At 38.3% G+C, this 21,768-nt stretch overlaps 1 protein-coding gene across 2 annotated transcripts in view; it reads right to left on the reverse strand.

Moving 5' to 3' along the window:
- Positions 1-21,768, reverse strand: part of LOC103389484 (tankyrase-1-like) — an 83,557-nt gene that overhangs the window by 49,776 nt on the left and 12,013 nt on the right. Inside the window, exons 4-5 of one of the 2 annotated variants that reach the window (XM_008324902.3) lie at positions 21,464-21,559; positions 1,153-1,189 (exon numbers count right to left, since the gene is read on the reverse strand). In XM_008324902.3, coding sequence (XP_008323124.1) covers positions 1,153-1,189; positions 21,464-21,559 — 133 coding nt within the window. Of the gene's footprint in view, positions 1-1,152; positions 1,190-1,400; positions 2,171-21,463; positions 21,560-21,768 lie in introns of those variants that run through there. The other variant, XM_025062706.1, reaches the window with a different exon arrangement.

The raw sequence follows: 21,768 nt of genomic DNA on the forward strand, positions 1-21,768 counted from the left end.
ATGAATAGCCCTGACTCTGAGAGGATTGTGCCCAATTGTCCAGGTCAAATTTAATCACCTTTCAAAAACTTTCAGCTTCCAGAATTCATTGACATTTAAAATTAGTTGACAACAATAACAGCTTTTTGTGGTACATTCTGGTGATCCTTTGTAGAACTTTTTTTTGTTTTAGCTAACCTTTTAGCTCAAAGTTATTTACATTATTTTCTTATTTATGATAATAATTTGGGCAGTTTTTTTATTCTTAAGAGCAAATTTTTTAGTCCTTGTTTTACAAAATATCTAGCTTAGTATTTTGGAAAAAAAATGGCTAATATGTATTGCATTTTTGGCATGATGTGTTTTGCTAAATCATGCTATATTTTAGTGCTATAAACTAATTATAGGCAAAACTTAGTTTCAATCTTTTTTTCAAGTTTCCTTTCGGACATTTTTTACATCTTGAAACTAACTGACTAACATGCTTTGTTTAAATCCTTTCTGGCGTGAATGCCTATGAATGCTAAAGATTAGTAATTATATCCTGGTTTTACTGTGGTCCTGAAAGGAATAGCTGCCCGAGCCGATGGTCTGTGTTTGTGTGTGTCCAATAAAATGATGGAATTCAGGGTCTGCTTAGTAAATATCAGTGCGTGAATATTGAAAGGAGAAAAGATGGAAATGAGAGAAAATATAAAGCAGGTGCAGATGGAGTTCAGGGAAAAGTGACAGAAAATGGTAATCTATGGTTAAAAACAAAACAAAACAGGAACTGAACAACGGGATCTAGATACACAAGAGAAGAGACAAGGGTGAAGAAAAGAGCCAGAAACAGACGAGTGTACTGCATAACAGAAGGAGGAACACTGAAAACAATAGCAAATGGACGACTCAAACATTGGGAAAGGGCAATGTTAGAGGAAACAAGAGCAGAGTGAAGGAAGAGGAAGAAAAGAAGGAAATCATGTACATGAGGGAGACAACAGTGGAGACCAAAGAAAACAAAACAGGAGACGAGGAGGAGGAGGAGACGGAGGTGGAACGGGAGGAGTAGGGGGAGGAAATAATCAAGAGATGGGAGTTGATAAAAGGTGAAGAGGTGAAAAAGACAGAGAAAAAGGATACAACCAAGAAGAGAGGAGAGGAAACAAAAACAAAGAGCCTTGTACTCACCTCGCCGCCTCCAGCAGCTCATCCTTCTTGTATTCACCTAGATGATTACACAAAATCATAGTGTCAGACAGCCGGCCACGAACACACACCGACCACACACAAACACACATCATCGAGCAGGGAGAGAACAATCACACACAGAGACAGACACACACACACACTTAGAGTGAATCTTAGACACATCCTTCCCCATCCTCCCTCCCCCCCCCCCCTTTCTCCTCGACCATTCCCTGGCTCTCCCTGCGCACCCCTCTGGCTCCGGTTGCCGTGACGATGTGTTGCCGGCAGCGACCACAGCACGTTCATTGTTTGAGCGGCGAGCGGCGGAGAGATACACACACGCTCTGCCTCTGACGCCTTCATGTGTCGCTGACTGCATCCCCGGTCCTGCGTTTGTCTGGCGTCTGGTCACGGCGCATCATGTTGCTAACCATCGTCCTTCGTCCTCCATCATTTCTGCTCCTTCTCTCCCTCCTCTTTTTCCCTCTGGGCTTGGGAGGCGCAGTTTCCATAAAAAACACCACAACAGAAATAAACAAACCCCTCCCTCTACCTCTCCAGCTCTCTCCCCATCTCCCTCTTAGCCCCTCCCCCTCCCTACTACAGTCACAACAACAGCACACCTTTCCATATGAGTCTCCTGAGCCTGGAAGATTCCCATCTGATTCCAGATTAAAGGACCCAGAAATGATAACTAATTCACTCCAGTGTTGAACAGACTAACGACAACTTAAATATTAAATATAACAAACTTAATATAACTGACAAACCGCCTCAACCTCCACACAATCTTTCCTTTTAGACACGAAGATGGAAAAATGTTAAGTGATTTTTTTTTCCTAAATAGTTCTCTTTGGTCTGAATGAAAGTGAAAATGTAAATTTGCAGTGTTTTACCTAAAAAAATGAAGCTTGAAATTTCCAAGCCCAACAGCATGAAAAATTGGGTAAGAGACAAAAACGATAAGGAAGATAATTCACCTTAAAGAACGAGAAGGAAAAGAAGAACAAATAAAATAATGAGAGGATAAGAGAGAAGAAAAGAAGAAGAGATGAAGAAGAACATGGAGAGGAAGACAGGAGAGGAAAATGATGAAAACAAAGACTAAAAAACTAAAGACTAAAAAGAGGAAAGGGAAGAATGAGTTAAAGAAAAAAAAGAAAAGGAGAAGAAGAAAAGGAAGAGGAAAATCAACAACAAAAAAGGATGCTGTCTGGGGGAGGGTCAGCTCAGAGAAAAACGTTCTATATATGTGTGCATCACAACGAGGCAACATTTGTCTCAGAGGAATCAAAGTATCCACAGGTAACTCTGAGGAACAATGTTACAGACAGACAGTGTATCTGACATCACTGCAGTGTTCACAGAAAAAAAACAAGGTTCGACCTGGGAGGAATACCCCCTGTGACTTTTACTGACAAGTGACCGGAGGGCAACTCCAGACTCCCAATATGAGAAACTGGCAACACATTATGACGTGAGTTTTCGCACTGAAAAGGAGCAAAGACAGAAGGACAGGTATAAAACTGACAAACGGGTGAATGTAACACAGTTAAATGGAAGGAGGATGAGGGGCACGGGCTCTGGGTACATGGCAGACACAGGGGTGGGTTGAGGAACCAAGTAGATAAGGAAGAAGGACTAGAGGGAAGGGAGAGGAAGGGGGAGGAGGAACAAAGGATTTGCAGATGAAAGAGAGACGGGATGATTAGGGATCTGGAAACTGACATGCATGGATTTGACACAGTATAATTGGTGTTAGGGAAGCTAAGGCGGAACAGTCACAAGAAGGAAAAAGTGTGGGGGAGACGGCAGTGAATCAGGAAAATATGAATACAAAGAATGAAAAAAAAAAAAACAAGTTATAAAAAAAATGAATGAGATGCTGCAGTTTAAATGATTAAATTCATGTGTTTAAAGTCCTCTGTTCAATACTTGAGGGTCAGGGCCATTACATTATCATCAACATTTCATTTCTTGTTCAGCACAACCGCTTTTGGTCTCAGTTAATAATTACTTTTATTGGATTTCATTTTTCCTCACTATTAAAATAATACTCTAGTGAAAAAGGCTTTGAATTTTCATCCACAGAATTAATCTCCATTCGAGCTTTGGGCTTTGAAATGTTTTCATTTGTGGATCGAAACTCAAACTTAGAACAATGCATTTTAAAATCATCATTGCCATTTTTACAGGCGAACTTTAACCTGTGAACCAGCATTTTATAAACCAGAAATGCTGGTACACAATCTACACACTGCATATACAGCCCACAATGGACCAGATGAAGAGGTTCAAAGCCAAAAATGTCTTCAAATGTTGACCTTAATAGCTGTAACTGTACTGTGAGTTTGCAGTAATTGTGTATTATACACAGATGAAAAATGTACAAACAAAAAAAAAGATTACCTTTAAGTTTACATGTATGTCCAACAGTTTAGTTAGTTAGTCAAAATCTATTTCAATTCAAAGATTTACTTAATGAGTCAAATAATGATATTTGGTTAAAAACTGGACATGTTAATTCAATAAGAAACCTTAAATAATAACATTAATTTGAAATGACAATCAATAATTTGGTAGTGTACTATAATCTCAATTTATCTGGCAAAAGAACAAAACTTTTTTGTGTGTTTCCCCTGGATGACTTTTTGTCAAAGTGACACGTCTACTAGCGATGGTTGAGGCCTTTCTACTTCGTTTGTTTTTTCAGAGAAAATGGAAAAAGTTAAGAAGAAAAGCCCAACCTTGGTCTTTCTAACTTCTGTCAATCTCAAAACCTCTTTCAGGCTGTAAACAGTTCACCACATTTTGAACTGCATTGATTTAACATCAAGCTTCTCGGCCCAAAGTTTTTGATATTTGCTACAGCAGTACAGGAGATACTTTGTTACTTTGAGGTTTCTAAACATAAAAAAAAATAAGTAAAAAAGATCATCAAGACAAGTAGAGAGAGAAAAAAGTGGCTATTAAGTTGTTTCACTCTGTTAAATTTAATAGCCACTTGTATTATTAACTTTGAGTAGACAATGACAGGCAGTTTAACAGTTTCGTTTTTTTGATTGATTTAAGTAAAATGGTTTAAAGTACTCTAGAATGCATTATTAAACATCTTTATGTGTCCACATATTAAAGAAATGGGGATTATCGATGTATTCCGGAAGCTTCTAATGGATTTTATTTTAGCTGTTACAGAGCCAAGAGAAGATAAGAATCACTTTTGTCTTGTCCTTTAATCAGTGGTAGTTTGCATATGTTTTTTAGATCTACCACAGAACACGGACATGTACATGATGGAGAATCTTTTTAAAATGAGCAAAGACTACAATTCCCAAAGAGAACTCCCAAGGGATTAATAAAGGGCTATCTATCTATCTATCTATCTATCTATCTATCTATCTATCTATCTATCTATCTATCTATCTATCTATCTATCTAAGACGAGCAGGTTTACAAAGGTATGGCACAATTATTACTGTGATCAGTGGTTGTCACTGCTATTTCTTGTACTGCTCTCCATGCTCTTGTGATTATCAGAGAACACCCTACTGGAGTGGGTGATTATGGAAAGGACACAAAGCCTGCAAGGAAACGATGTCTGAACAATCAATGCCCTGACACAGCTGTGTATATTGTAGACATACAGATCATCCCCTCTCTCCCCCCAGTGAGGGACTCATATATGTAGCACTTTGTGTAACCTTTATGAGGCACTATGTTATGATCAATTCAAATCAATGGTGTCGTCTTGCCTGGATTCTGATCAAAATCTTTATACTTAATCCAGTGTTGTTTAACGTGGTGCTCGCCTGGAATTCAAATGTGGTTGCCTGGAATCTCTAGTATCTAATAATTTTTTTTAACTAATTACTAGTGTTTTTTAAATTAACACTAAGTATTTGCAACACAGTATAACAAACATGATCAAAAAGTAATTCTCCAAAGGTCACCAGAAATGACGATGTCAAAATGGGGTCATAAGCCAACAAAGGTTGGGAACCACTGACTTAATCTGTGGGCTGGACAAAGATGATGACAAGGAGGAGGAGAGAGCGTTTAATCCAAACCCGTCTAACAAACCAACGGCCCAGTCCTGTCTCAATTTACTGCATGGTATTGAGTAAAGTGTCCACGAAAGAGAGGACATAGTAAGAGGGCAATTGATGAAGTGATTGTGGACACACAGCCATTGTCAACTTAAGTGACAACTAAATGATTCCTGTGCCAAAAAAAGAAATAAGGAGATAAATAAAGACAGGAGAGAATATCGATTAACACTGTAGGTATTGCCTGGTAATGCTTTTGAGGCCAATTACAGCCAACAACAAATGTGTTCCAATAAGAAGGAAACAGTCTTGGGTTTTTTTACACAGTGGAACGAAATGATTGTTTCCTGTCTGTCTAAATATTTGCGGAATATATTTTTTCAGCAGACGCTGAAGTCAAGTGCAGAGTTATTTAGAGAGATTCATCGAGAACAGACTTTTATGCAAATATTTGAGAAGTAGAACTGGAAGAACAAGGGTGAACAAGAAATGAAACCTTTTGTTTATGATAAGTAAACAACTGACAACTTTTCATTATGCTAATTTTGGTTTTCTCATGTTTTCTCATCGATGCAGCACAACAAGCCTTACCTCAACACAAAACATCGACAGAACAGAACAACATTGGCTCAAAACATCGACAGAACAGAACAACATTAGCTACAAACAATGTCAGCTACAACAGTCCTTGTACAGACACCAGAGATAATGTTAGCTTTCACAGTCGTGGAACAGACGCCTAAGCTAACATTAGCTACCGCAGTCCTAATACAAACCAGTGTTGTATCAAGCCCACAGTAAACCTGACGACAAAGTTCTGAACATCTTCTACTCTTTTTTCTTCTTCCTGACAGGACACTGGTTCTCTTTTAAATCAGAGTCATTTTGAAGGTTGGATGGTTTGTATATCAGTTCATTAGGAACACTAGTGACTACAACAGCAGGGATCAAACTAAATGCAGTGTGTGTGTGCGGGTGGGTGATTGTTTTTGTGCAGGTCTGTGTGTGAATTCACGTCACAGACAATCCTGCTGACTCCAACCAGAAAAGACAAGGGCAGGTTAAAGCTCAGGACAGACTGGCTGCCTCCTGAATGATGATATTATGCCTGTGTGCATGCAGGTTTATGAGAGTGTGTATGTGTGTGTGTGCGTGTCATCCCTAAGTGTCATTCTCTTGGCAGAGTGCAGTGGGCATCACTGTCTGAATTATAATTCCAATATCAAATCAATATCAAATACGCCACAAAGAAGCAGTCTGGTCAAAAACATGAAAAATTGTGAGAACTTTTTTGGAGGTCTTCACGTCTCTCCTGAAAAAGCCTTCACAGTCACAGGAGAAGAGTACACTGCAATCGTGTATATGTCCTGTGTTTACTGTAGGGATGTCTTATTCCAGATCAAACATCCAATACCTAAGGCCAAATGTTCAACTTAACTTGGCACGACATGCTGTAAACAGGGACACCATTGCCTCAGCAACAGCAGCCGGTGTCATGCTGGAGGGGGGGGAAAGGTATGGGGTTGATATTGGTGTCATAGATACAGGCCATTATGTTTTCAGGGTTTTTATGCAGTAGCTTCATTTTTCTATTGAATGAATGAACAAGTAACCTACGTACTAAGAAACTAGGACAGACAGAAAGATAGATAGGACCTTATTAATAATTAAGGACATAACATTTTTCTAAAGTTTCATCTGCTCACTGATGGTTGACCACCATTAAAAAAAAAGAAACTGGATGAGAGATCTCCTGAAGGACAATGAAAGTTTGACTTGTTTTCCAAATGGAAATTTAAACAAACATTAACTTTATTAAAAATCATTACATCAGAAGTTTTGTCTAACTAGCTAAAGTTTTCCATTGGAATGAAGTGCTTCTACATCTAAGAGGTTAGAACAGACATGGGCAAACTACGGCCCGGGGACCGGATACTCCCGTTAGGTTTTTAATCCAGCCCACCAAACTTGCCAAAAATATATAACTTATATTATCATTAGACTTCTATCATTTGGTGTTTTCCCTGCAAAGAATACAATATCAACCATCACTTTACGGCCTTTACATGTCATTTTTCTTAGCTCACACCAACTGTCACATTTTAGAACTCCTTGTGGCCCGCAAGTCAAAAAGATAACACAAATTCAAACACAAATGCCGAGTGGACCATGGGTCATCTGGACTCCCAGAAGTCCACCTCACTTACCTGAGGGGGAGCGTTAGTCTGTCTGTGTTTGTGCTGTTGTGCTCTTTAATCGAATTGTATTTGCAGCAGTGTATTTTTCTGATTTTATACAACAGCTGTCTTTGCCTCAGTCGTTTTTGGGAGTGGAGCGTTTCAGCTCTTAACCTCAGCAAGGTCACAACTGCTGAGGCTGTAAATGGATCTGTGCACACACTGAGACCAATCAACAAAAGAAGAAAAAAATAAATGGAAGTGAAGGGAGATCACAAAAGGAGGTGTTGGGGGGGCCTTCACTGACAAGCCTAGCTAAAGGCACCGCACGCACACACACACACACAACACAGAAAACACACACTGTGATTAATTGCTTCAAAGGATGCACAGCAAAGAATTGCAATGGATTAATTGGGTTTTTTTGGCTACCTGCTCCCCAAACCCCCACCCCTCTTGTAGTAAACACAACGATCCCAACAGTTTGTAGTAGTCTTTTCTTCTAGAGCAGGATTTGAACTGTCTGTGATTTAACATGGCACACTGTCAGTGTGTGTTTGTAGAAAAACTTCTTGCTGAACAGCTGGAGCACCACGCTCACCTTGTCGTCTTGCAGAGCCAGACTTGTCTCCATGCAGGAAACAGGCTGACTGGAAAATAATTACTTTTCAAACACAGCGTCTGGAATAATTTCCACCCAAAAATTCAACTTGAGCTTCTATATCCAGTTATTTAATCACCTCTGTGGATTTCTTTTACTGTTTCTCTATTTTTTTTTTATCATAGAAATGTTTCAGTGCCATTACAAATGCAGCTACATGGGGGACGCAATATGCTACCACAGGCCTAAGCTCTGTCAGTATTCTAGTTCCATGTTCTTATCTCTTTATTTGTTATTTGTTAATATCTGAGGACTATTCTCCACTGACCGGGGATTTGCAACTTTTTTAATCCTTGTCTAACCAAAGATTATTAAGCAAGTTATATCACATCGTCACATCATCAGCATAGAAAGGTTCCAAATTAAAACTACACTTTCAGCACAGATGTCATTGAAATTCCTAAAAATAACAATCAACACATTTTCAAGAGAGCCTTTAAAAGATCATGTACCTGAGACTAAAAAAAACAGAGGGAAGTCAGTTAATTTGGTTCCTGGCATTAGTGTAAGACTTTTCTGGCTGTTGGATTCATAAGATGTCCTGCTACTGTATCTAGATATTTTTAGGTTGACACTTCTGAATCGGTACAGCAAGAATGGTAAGAGCATTCAGGTGTTTAAAAATATGATGGGTGAGACTCCTGGACAAAGTCAAGTTCTATTCATAGCTGATGTTTTGTAAGTTTGGCTGCTGCCTACTTAGGGTTGTGCAAAGTTTCCCAAGATAAAAATTAAATAGCCACAATGCTAATTGCTGATGGTATCAGGAGCCTACTTAGCATGCCTGAGAAGCCACAGCACAATAATGGAGGCACCTTGCTGTGTTAAAGAGATGCTAAAGATGCACTCTGCTCTACCTCCACTTGGAAACAAAACACTGCAAGAAAAAAAGGCTAAGGCTAAAAATTTATTGAAATGAAAATTAACTTGATTCTATCACAGTGTGTTGGTTCAGAATGAGGTGCACAAACTGAGGAGTCACGCAATAGAAGAACCAGAACAAAACACATTCCAGCTCATCTGATCCTCAGCAGTCCACAAAACACCCAGGGTGCCTCAGACAACTCCACACAATGACTCATGACAGATAATGAAAACATATTACAGTCCTGAAGAGTCAAGCTAAATGTTCTGAAGACTTTCTACCAGGACTGATAAATACAAAGTTACTGTTGAGATTTTTATATTTTTGTGTCTTCATTAGTGATAATAAAAAAATAAATACTAAAGTAAGTTCTGAAATTTCTATTTAAAAAAAGCTGCATTCCTGAAGTTCATTAGCAGATTCTATCAGGCTAATCTTGCAGAGTGGCTGAATGCCTTTGTTGTCTTGAGTCAGTCTTTTGAAGCAGTTCAGCCTTGTGGAAAAAAAAGCAGTTTCAGCTACGGAAAAGTGAATCAAACTGAGATGAGGTAAGCTTGGAAAACACACGTGCATACATTATTGTTGGGAACATCTCATACACTTATATTAATTTGCTGGATATCTGCCTTCATGTCCAGAAAAGTGCCAAGTTCTACTGTAATACCATCAACTCTAACTGTGAATAAACCGTCCACAGTTGACTATAATCAGGCAGAGCCTGTGATCTCCTGTCATCTGAAGGAACCAAACCAAGTTACTCTGGGAGCCAGCTTGGTCGTAGTTCCCTTCTTCACCCATCAGAAAAAGAAGATTTTGTTACTAATCATTTTTATTTCTTAAGATAACGTTTTGAAAAGCAACTCATTTTCACTTCCTGAATGCTGAAGAAACCAAAATAGAAAGCATGCTGTGGTGCTTAATGGATAATAATGCCTAAGGATATTTTACGCCCGCCTTGTGGGTTTAATTTCAGACTTGGTAGATTATACTACAGACTAATTTAAAGGCAAAAGCTACAATGTTATTATAGGACTAGAAAATATATGTAACTACAGAAAATAAAAATTAAAGAGGTTCTTAAATCCTCATTCAGCTCAAACATTGGTTTCCCATTATTTGAAACTTTTATTTATAATTAGTATCACCAGAGGTCTATTAAATTAGGTGACATTCTTTAAGTTCTTTAGGTTCTGAAGGCTGTCCACAATATTTTACATCAACCTTGAAAAATGTTTGTATGTTTGTGTGACCTCATGCATTTGAATGGAAAGGATTTGGTTTTATTCAACATTCAATGACCATTCATCATGGTGTTCAATGAGGATGAAACTGATAAGTAATGCAAACCGCACACCAAAACGTCTAGACATAAGAATTGGACACACAACATGCGCACAAAGACACATATACACAACTCTCAAACCCTAAAACAAAGTAATTTTTCTGCTCTTCAGTACAGAAATATCTAAATATTAGTGAATATTTACAGTCATGTTTTTTGATCCATTAGCACTGCATTAAATGTTCGTATGCATTATGGTGGAAAAAACAACATGCATTGACTAGCCGAGTGTTAGATAGCTTACCCTGCGTTCAATTCATTGGCTAACACTCTGTGCTAACACTGATCTTACAAGTAAACACTCTCAAATTCACAGGAGATTTGAACTCTATTTGAAGAAAATCACATCTTTAAAGAGGAGGAAAATCCCTGCTTTGCTCAAATTTAAACGTCTACAGCAAATACAACCATGGCCTGTTGTCATAACCTGACGTTTCAATGTAGACAGTGATCAGAGCAGTGTTCTCCTCCTGTTTATTTGTGTTCAAATGAGGACACGACACTTCATGTCTGATTACATCAGAGAAGCTAATGAGCATTTGGGTTGTTATCTTTTCCTTTTTATTTCCGCTTCCACTGCCGTCACTGCTCAGCTTATCAGACCTTAAACCTTCACGTCCTCCTCTGCTCCCATTCATTGACTCGTTTCATCTGTTGTTCTCTTAAATCCACAATTGTTTCCCTCTAGCCTTCATCTAAGTGTCTTGAAAAATCGTTCCATTTGAAATGCACTGGCACACCACAAATCTGCCTTTTAAAGCAACACTTTCTTTTTCTCTCTTTATTTACAATCGAGTAGAACGGCTTGCTGAGAGCATGTTTCCAACACTCAGCATGATGGGAACATTTCTTTTAATGGTATCACTCGCTGGCGTGCAATTTTGCTTAAAGTACATCTTGTTACAAACCCCTTTTTTCTGGAATTCACACAGCAAAAAGCAAAATAGGCACAAAGGTTTCTCAAGCTTCAGCTGAGAGCCGTCAGCGTAAAAAGAAGTAGCAAACAGCCATAAGTACTTTTTGATTTCAACGGGATGAAAAGCTGTGTGAAAAAAACAGACTGCTGTTAAGTCCAGGTGACCAAATGGCAAAAATACCATTAAAATATATCAAAGGCAAAAAAATTTCAGTGGATCCTTTCTGCAATTTTTTCTTTAATCAGTATAATGTTGCTGTCAATCTCTCCGCAATGTGACAAGTAATTATTTTTGTCAGTTACCGTCTCCTGTGGATAAAACACCAAGCACGACAAGATGACAAGGGAGTTTTTTAATGATAAAACTTGTTCAAAGTTGTTTAATTATGCATTACTTCTCTCGGTCTCTTTAGGAGCTGCACAATTTTTGTGACAGTCAGAAGATAGAGATGAATGTCCACAATAAAGGTGGATGTGGACCAGAAAAAAATGCACCAGGGGAGGGGAACACATCTTTATTGATGTTTTACCAAACAGACTTAATAGACACAATCCCATTGGCCAGAACATTAGGGTATTTTTGTTTAAAAAGGCTCAAAAAGAGACAAAATGTCATGAGATTTGTTCTATTGTACTTTTCTGATTTATAATAGGAGAACACACATAACAGCACTGAGGTCACTGTAACATCAACTTTTGATAAATCATTGTCAATTAAGCTCCTCTTAGAGTAAATGCCAGTGCTTTCTTTAAAGAAATCTTCCTCAGATGATTCAAGACATAATGCTTTCAGGGAAATGCGATGGACGAGCCAAGAATAACCACACTATCTCTGGCCACTGTAAGCCACAATAGCAATTTGGAATTTAAGATAATTGCAGGTGCAGAGGCAGATTGTGGGGTTGGGGAGGTGCATCAAAACCTACCTCCACCAACCTGCACATGGACTCTTCACCCAACTCCCCTAAGGCAGAAGCATCAAAGCCTGGATTTCTAGGCTTAAATTCAGCTTCTTCCCAGTGGCAGTGAGACATATAAACACCGACTTCACCCACTCCTCTTCTCCTTGTTATGCTCCTGTGAACTGTTCTGGTTTTAATATTCTGTTCTACTCTCAAAATGCCATTGAAAGACAGAACCTTTTCCTAGTGTGACATTGTCCCCCACTAGAAAAAAAAAATAAGATAAACAAAAACACAAGATTTTAAAGAAAAATCGACCAATTTCAGTAATCCATATCTGTCAAAAATAATCTCTCTCTCTTTCGCTCTCTCAGTTAAAAAAATAATTTGACTTATAAAGTAGAAACTAGGATTTATTAATATAACAAGGTCTCTGCTAGCTGAAAGACTGTTAAAATACCTAAATGCCAAAAGATGAAGGTTTTTTTCAAACCTTTTGCCCTTCACTATGGTTAAGTAATGCCATCAGAAAAGTTTAAAAGCTTCACAGATCAAAATACAGAAATATTAAGTAAAACAAGTTATTTGTAAATGCAATTTGTTATATAACATTTCACCACCTTGTGCTGATGTAAAACATTTACAATGGCATCACAAAAACAACTGAACATATTCCAAACACCTGCAGAGCATGGTGATGTCCAGCATACCCAATAGACTGCTCTGGTTATATGTATGCTATATTTATTAATGCTGAGTAATCACAGACGAGGTCAAACGCAGGCAAGGACAATTACAGCGTGATGATCTAACGAGTCATCAAAAAGGAACAACAATGCTTTTCAAAGACACTTAACCCAAAATAAAGGACATAAAACCTCAATCTAGGGTTACACTGTCTCTATGGTTTCAGTGCTGCAGAGAGTTCATGTTTCTATCTGACTTAACACTGTCTAAATATAGTGGAACAAATGTTAAAGGCCAGAGAAAGAGAAATGAAAATGTGCGGGAACAGCATTAAGTTAGAGGCAGAGTCAACGTGATAAGACAAGTGACTGTTGGTGTTTTGACTCCAGTAGAGAGAATTGATCTCTCTGAGGCTCAGCTCAGTCTGTGAATACCAATCAGGGGTAATTAATAGCAGCTAATGGACTCTCTCTTCACTCCCGCTTCTGTTTATTGCCTTCGGTGTTTCTGTGTCTTTTTTGTTATGCAGCAATAATCTGAGAATACGTCGAGGAATAATAAAAGAAAGAATAATCTGCCTTTTCTTTTTCTCCAAGCTATGAGGGATTTCCAGGACTTAGACCCCATAAAAACAAAGAATATAATGTAGATAAAAAAGCCTGCAATAAATGTTAACCTATAGATCTTTTAACTGTATTTCTGTTTAACATAATGTGTAGGTCTTTTTCTACACCAGCCTTATGTTCGTGGTCCTTCCTGGTTGATAGGTCAGAGCTCATTACATTCAATACATTGGGTAATGATGAAATTCTCCAGGGATGTCAACCCTCCCCTCAAATCAGATTTGACTTCCTAATGCGTCTTACGTTTTTTAAAGCTACTGCACTACAACCAAATCTGTAACGTAACATTTGCAAATAGTTTTACCAACTTAATTATATTCTACTGAAAGGAAATCCAAATAATATGAGGCCAGATATAATTGTATTATTACTTAACTATAATATAACATTGTTATCAAGTCCTGGTGAGCAGGTGGTGGGGCACAAGAGTGGTGGAAGGCAAAAAAAATCATTTTTTCCAGCCTACTTTAATTAGGGCTCTTTGTCCCCTGCTAACAGTTCAGTGCACACTTCCAAAAGACGGTTTCTTTTGATGTCATTTTCTAGTTTTCAATTTTCACGCAACACTTTTTTAGGTTTGGAAGAGTTGTAATTTCCAGCTCTGCTGCTGCTTACCACCATCATGTAAACAATGCCAAACGTCAGTTCCCACAGTTGAACCACCATCATGTAAACAATGCCAAACGTTGTGAAAACGTCAGTTCCCACAGTTGATTGTTCTCATTTTTTAAATAAAGTGGCAGAGTATGTTCTGACAGCCCTGGCCCCCAATGACGTCAAAGATGTTTCCTAGGGTTGGTGGTAAACTTAACTTATTATGTGGATGTTGTTGTGAAACGGTAGAACATCGATTCTTACACTTTTGGAAAGTTCCACAAAAGATAGAGCACAGCAATTTGTATGACATCAGCCATGATTGATGGTGAAAATTAAGAACTACTTCTCTTGTTTTGGGCAAAAATACCAAAGCTTCTGGGAAACGTGCAATGAACACAAATTCTATAAAAATCACCCCGCAGTGGCTTAACGGTTGTGGGCAACAGTGTGATGCATCATGAAAACTGATATAATGCTAGGATTTAGTTACTGTCCCAGACTTGACGTGAAGGCAGACTGAGTGGGAGACATTTGAAGTCAGTTGCACAAAGAGAATGGATGACAAATGTTAGAGGGGAGAAAGATGAAGATCCTGATGGCTGGGGAAATTGTGATGGATAAGAGACAGCCTTGGGTGAGACAATCAAGAGAACAGCTGAAGTGTCAGAGGAGGAGACACCAGGACGTGTAGCATAAGGGACAGGGCTATGTGTTGGACAGGGTATCACATTAAACATGTGTAACTGATGACTGAGGGGAGGGGACAATGAGGAGCTGAGGAGGGAAGACAGATTGTCGTCAAGGACAGAGACAACTTGATGAAAGCATCCTAATCACTGGTTTCCAGCAACAGCGAGAGCAATCAGTACTAACACCAGGAGACAGGTAAGGAGAAAAATCTTTGTGAGGAAGGTTTTCATTTCTCAAGTTCGTTCTTCTGGGGTTTTTCTACATCATTACACCACGTTGGTCTTAATCACTCATCGACGGTCTGCTAAAGGGATTCTGGGGCTTCTGATAAAGGCTGCATATAAGAGTAGGAACGATGAGAGGTTTAATCAATCTGAATCAACTGGGGGACAGTAAACTGTGATTTAAGTGGTTAAATTAGTTCCGTTTTTTTTTTTTTTCAACCGCAGGCCTGTTACATTTCCCAAGTTTAAGCCACAAGATCCACAGGTAGATTTTTACTTTTAATGACCCATCATTACGTACAGGCATAAAGGCATTAATAGCCAGGAAGAAACACTGTAGTGAAAAAATAGCTAATTTGTTTGTTTTGAAACACTACAAAAGTACTAAAACATAAATAAAATTGTTCACCTTATTCTTTAATAACAGGAAAATAGGAAACACAGCATGATAAAAACCTTTAGCAGATCCCATAATAATCCACAGAGAAAAGTCATTTTAAATCAAAATTGAAGTGTAGTTTAAACAAGTATATATATTTATTTATATATATATGATTATGTTGAACAGAATGTTACAATGAAACCCATTAAAATCCAAATGGAAACCACATGAAAAATCACATTATAATGACCGTAAATAAATAAGCTAAACAGGGAGTTTGGAAACAGCAGCTGCTTATAGTGAGTATTATTTCTCCTTACTCAAGCAAATGATGCACCAAAGTTTATCATTATTTTGCCTAAGTCTTTTCCAAGTCTCGGTATGCCGGTTACAAAGCAGCTCTGTGTCCAGCCAAATATTACCAATAAATGAGCACACGGTGCATAACTGTCAGCAGCTGAATGAGTATAAATTTTGCTTCGCCTGTTAACTCGGGGAGCAGTGCCTCAAAGTTGCACCGAAAATGACTCTGCTTAATCGCAAATGCAAATTTGTCTAGCACACCTCAAGGGTTGAGAAAGGAATATAAATCAAGCATAAACACATCCGCTCCACTCCAACTGTTGACTAATGTTGTTCTCCGTAGTCCTCCATATTTAGTTCTAGAAGCATCACAGATAAGATCATCTGGTAGAAAACCTTGACCAAACCCCCTCTAACTTGAATAAAAAATTCAATGAAAAACAGACATTACTTTTGAATTGTGGTTCCACATTATTATTTTAAAATACAACCCAATAAAACTGGCCTGGACAAAAATGATGGTACCCAGAGAAAAGACTAAAATGAATCTGACCATAAGGACATGTTGATGTTGATTACAGTGATTGCCTCAAAAGGTTGTTGAATGAAATATTAAGTTAAGGGTACTCTATCTAGGGATTTGGGGAAAAGGCTGAAACCTTATGAATGCCCCAAATCACTTGATTAATAATTTAAGAATACTGAAATGGGTAAACTAAGTTCAATGCATTTGAATGGTCATTACTAAGAGTCTTCTCTCTTTTAGCTTTTCATGGAGAATAACTGACTCGTTTAAATGTATGGGCTGGTCTGCATCAAAAAAAAAACAAAGTAGACATTCATGCTGTCTTAACGAGTGTTTCTACGACATGAGTGTGTTTGTAGAGTTCGCAACAACCAGGACAACAAACTACATGACAAACACCTTCTCAACACTCAGAACAAACAACACTAAAACAAACAAAGTTCATTCATTAAACTGACATGACAGGCCTTGAGTCCGAGTCAAAATAAAATATTACGTGCCATTCCCCATCACATCCACTGCTTAAGGAGGAACGGAGTCATTTCTACGAGCAGCTTGTTGGATGTGGCAGAGCAGCCAAGCAGCTAATTTATGGCTCAATATAAACTTCCATCACCACAGACTGAGGCTCAAAGCTGCACTGGCATGAAGCAGAAATGAGGGAAATAACCTGTAAATCATCTGCAAAGAAGTGACTGGGCACAGAAGAAGGACCTTAATATTCACGTCAATGGATTCAATGGATATCACATTGCATATATATATACATATATATATATACATATATATATACATATATATATACATATATATATACATATATATATACATATATATATACATATATATATACATATATATATACATATATATGTATATATATATATATATATATATATGCTTTTGTTATATATACAACAACAGAAGCATACGAGAACATTAAATTAGCTGTATCATTGGCAAAAGTCTCTACAGAAGCATACGAGAACATTAAATTAGCTAAACAGTTAGCTTAACAGTACAGCACTGGGTGAACAGGCTGCACCGTAGTTTTGGTGATTAGTGCCGGCCATTAGAAAAGCACAATTTGTGTAACTAACAAGAAGCTGCACATTTTGTCAGCTCTGAACGCAATCACTGCAGGGGAAAAGGAAGCCATGATGAAGCAGAGAGTCAGGGTGGCTCTGTTACGGATCAACTACTTTCCCTGTTAACTGCTAATTTTCAGTCCAACGCCTCTGTAGGGCCCTGTGTGTGAAGGAGCAGAAGCTGGAAGTGGGAAGAACATTTGCAGGAAATGTCTCAGCGTTCACCTTCTCATTAAATTTTCAACATGCGGACAATTTCTGTGGGTTTTATACACCATTTTCTGGCTGTGATTACTATTTTGTGACCAACTAATGAGAGTTATCCATATTTAAGTTACTCCAACCGTGTCAAAACTCTGGCCAGGGGCAAATTATGGCCCTTGGTTTGGGTTTCATGAGGCTGCATTTCTTTTTTACTTTACAAAATACTATTAGTTGAGAAAATTAACTGTTCAAATCAAATATTTTAATTTTTTCTTTTCGTTCTTTTATAAAAGCTTTGTAGATATTTGTAGGTAGTACTTTCAAGTAATCTTAGTCTTCGTACCACAATGCTAATTTTTAATGATTCATTTTCTGACTCAGCTATCTGATACCACATATTCATTTTTTTACTCATAGCTATTTTTAATCTTTTTGTCTCTGTCTGTTATATTTGATTGATAACATAATAAGAAAAGCTGAAATATTTATCCACGCCAAAAATTGGTCATCATTTTCATTTTCAAGTTCTTGTTGACTTAATATTTTATGTATAGATTTACTCATAACAGAGAGGAGGCATTGACCTTTGTGATAATAACCACTCTTAAAATGTACTTTGAGAAAAGTTTGAAAAAAACTTCTTAACTATAATTATAAATCATGGACTGGATCCTGTTTTTTTCCTCACTAATATTATTTAATTAAACTTAGTTACAATTTTAGCTGCATTGAGTTATTACTTTCTATATATACACACATTTGATTAAGTGTGCAGAGCGATTTTCTATCACATTTAGACTGGGGGCAATTAAAGTACGCCTCTGCAAGATCTTTCATTTTTACTGCCCATAAATTACGGCTCCATGACAACTATACAGTAAAATTTGCCCCATGTTTGACACAGTGACAGGGTGAGGACTTTAATTGTGACAAACACAAGCAAGTGTTCGATAATCCCAGCAGCAAACAACCTCATTTTAATTCTACCGGGGGAGGATGAGCATTTTTCACTGAGCGGCTGCAGTGAAATTCCCACTCCTGTTTCAACATCGCACAGCTCCACTTATCTGGAGGGTTATCTCATCACAGAACTGTGGCCAAACAGGGAGAATTGATGATGTAACACCGTGTAAACACAGATGTGGTGCTGCGAAAAACTGATTTAGAACCGGCGTTGATGAGACAGTGAGAGGCATTTGAATAAAAAACACTCTTTACTTCAGCACTTCTGCAAACAAGGACAAATTTAATCCCACAGTAACTCAACGTTTTATATCTGGGGAGAACGGGGAAGCAAACAAAGTAGTACTGACGCACAAGAACTTTGATCAGAAACTTGGGAGTGATTGAAGAAATGCATGCACTTTCACCACTAGGACAAGGTGGAGGTATCGTTAAATAGTTCCTGCTCTGGAAGGAAGAAAACTGGAAAATAAAAGGAAAACCTGGTGCTGAACCTGCAGCGCATGCCTTCCCTATTGGTCAGAGAACTTGCTGATTTTTATTGCTCTTGCTATTTTTGAAAATCAAACTGTCCAACCAAACAAACAGTGAAACTTTTGGCCAAAACCTTTTGACTAGGGGTCACCAGAGGAGCAGTCCATGAAGTGGTCTGGCCCACTAGGATCATTATACCTTCTGCATAGCAAACATTAGGCATTAGTGCAATAGAAAAATAAGTCTTGCTAATGTCAAAATGTTTACTACCTCCAGGAACGAGTTCCACTGGTTGAAGAATTAATACAAACTAACAGGCTTTCTAAAATGCTAGAACAATCCCTGTGAGACCTGAAGGGTTTGTTGAGAAAACAGAAACTTTCAAATGAACTTTTATTTAAACCGTTTCCCAGTTGGTAGAGGAACTGTTTACATCAGTTCCACTTGTCTTTTTCAATAACATGAGGTGGCAAACCTAGGCAGTGTTTACACTTCTAATTTCTTTCTACGAATAGAACAAGAAATTGAATTCACTTTTGAGCAGTTTTGGCAAATGAATACAAGAACGTCTTATGATTCTCAAGTGTGGTCAATGGTACTAAAAGATCCCAACAAAAGCAGACGGGAGCATTGGAAAGAGATTGACTCAGAGGTTCTCAGTGCGTGGGCTTCAAGGCTACATTTCTAATGAAAGACAGCTAAAGCAGCTAGGATTGCTAACGCAGTAGCTAAACAATAAAATAAATAACTAAAAATGAAATAATAACAATAAATGAAACATATATATAAAAATATATAAAATCAATTGGACTGGATCTGTATGTGATGTTGCACGTTTTTAATTAGCTTTTAATTTCAAAGCAAATACGCAGCAGTCCCACCGGCTCCTGCCAGTGAACAGGTGTCCTGCTGCCTTTAATAGCTCGTCACAATAATAGGCCTAGTAAATTAGTCTGAGATTCACTGTGTACATCTGTCTCCAATGTTGGTCACCACAACTTTTATATGACTTTTACAAGGTCATGTTTTCCTTTTGTCTCCTTGCTGTTTGGGCATTAACAAAACCAATGGAAAGAAGGAATATTTATAGACGGATCAATTAAAGCTCGGAATGAAAATAGATTTAAGTGGTTTAGGTTGAGAGACATTAATACTAGCCCTGCAGAATCTACTATCATTTTAGTCCATGTGGGACAATAACAGTGATGCCGGCGGCAGTAATAATGATGATAGTGTTTCCTTGACTGTCAGGAGACAATGGTCTCTATATAATGGAAGCTAATGGTAAAATGTCGAAGAAGAACCCATTTTTAAGTGCCATCTGCTACAGTGGTCGCCACAGTGTACTATCTGAAGTTGTGGCATCACCTAGATTTTTAAAGTTAAAGTCTGGCTCACTCACACATGAGCACTTGGAATTGTAACTGGACATCTGGAAAAGAGAAGCTCCTCAACCCATTGCCCAGTGGGCCTGTATGTTTTTGCTATCCAACCAAAGACCATAAGGATAAAGATTGTAGCGAATAGGTTAGATCAGGAATTGGTCTGGACCAGACTGGTTAAGGCCCAACTTTACAGTGTATTTAGCAGTTGACGACTATGTAACTGTCTCATATATGACAATACTGATGACCAATGGCAGAGTTTTCATATTGGAATAAATGCTCAGAGGCTTTAATGGGATATCTGGCCGAAATCATGGGCTGGACGGGAATCTGCTGGAAAAGATGGGTCACAAGGTGGACCCTAATGAGGTCATGTGGGCTAAGCTTGCCACTTCATCAGAGATCAAACAAAACAAGCCAATATACTTGTGATTTTTTTTACAATACCAACATGTCATGACAATGGTTTTAATAATTATCTTAAAACCACAAGGTTCTACTGTCACATCATGAGATTCACACACTAATGAAGCTATGCTAAGCTCTGAAACTAGAGATTTATGGGAAGTAAAAGGAAATCATAATTCCAAGAGTGAGACTCTTGGAAAGAGGTTAAAGTAAGGGACTTGGTGGGAGCAATTCACAGAAGGTAAGTTCTTTTAAAGAACTATTGGAGCTACTGTAACGCTTTACAACTCTTAACTATGATTAATGTTGGTAATTACCGAACGTACAAGTTTGCCAAGAGTCCAGTGATCGCAGATGCTACTGCTAGAGTTCTTACAAACATCAGAAGATATAGTTCATGGTTAGAGTCTTTATACAACATGGAAAAAAATCTAATTGAGTCTTGAAGTCTGTTTTAAGACAGACCAGAACTAGAGACTCACTAAACATCAGGAGCTGCAGCCAGAGCTTAACCTTTGCAACACGACAACAGTTTCCACTTCCTTTAATGAGGTTTGCTGCGTCAACGATTGCTTTTTTTTTTTAGGGCAAACGTGACGGAAACCAAGAAAGAAATCAAAGAAAAAAAAATAAAGGCAAGGAAACCAAAACCCAACACAAATACTTTGTTTATTGAGCAGCCGATCAATGAGTTCAACCACAGCCAGCAGTCTTAAAGTTGTGGACAAAATGTGAATCAGGACACAAAAGTGCAGCTTCAGTGGAAAAGACAGACAAACATGAAAACTGAGGACAAGTACGATGTGAACACAGAGAAACACATTTATATTGGAGGAAAGAAAACTGACCTGTAAGCACCGCCTTTGCAGAAGGTTCAGCCAGGTCCAGCGCAGACTTGCCATCAGTGTTGCGGATATTGGGGTCGGCTCCATGCTGCAGTAACACTGTACAACAACAGGGCAGACACAAACAGTAGCTGAGCTCTTGAACTGACATACAAACTCCCCGACAAACTGCTCCTCTAAGTCCTCCTCCTCCTCCAGCTCCTCCTCCTTCTCCTCCTCCTGCTGCTGCTGCTACTGAACCACATCCTGCTCCGTAAAGTGCTCTTCCTGGACCTTTTTCACCCACTTGCACCCCTGCTATCCCCCCT

This window comes from Cynoglossus semilaevis, chromosome 14 (genome assembly GCF_000523025.1).
Source record: "Cynoglossus semilaevis isolate Cse_v1.0 chromosome 14, Cse_v1.0, whole genome shotgun sequence".
Lineage (NCBI taxonomy): Eukaryota > Metazoa > Chordata > Actinopteri > Pleuronectiformes > Cynoglossidae > Cynoglossus > Cynoglossus semilaevis.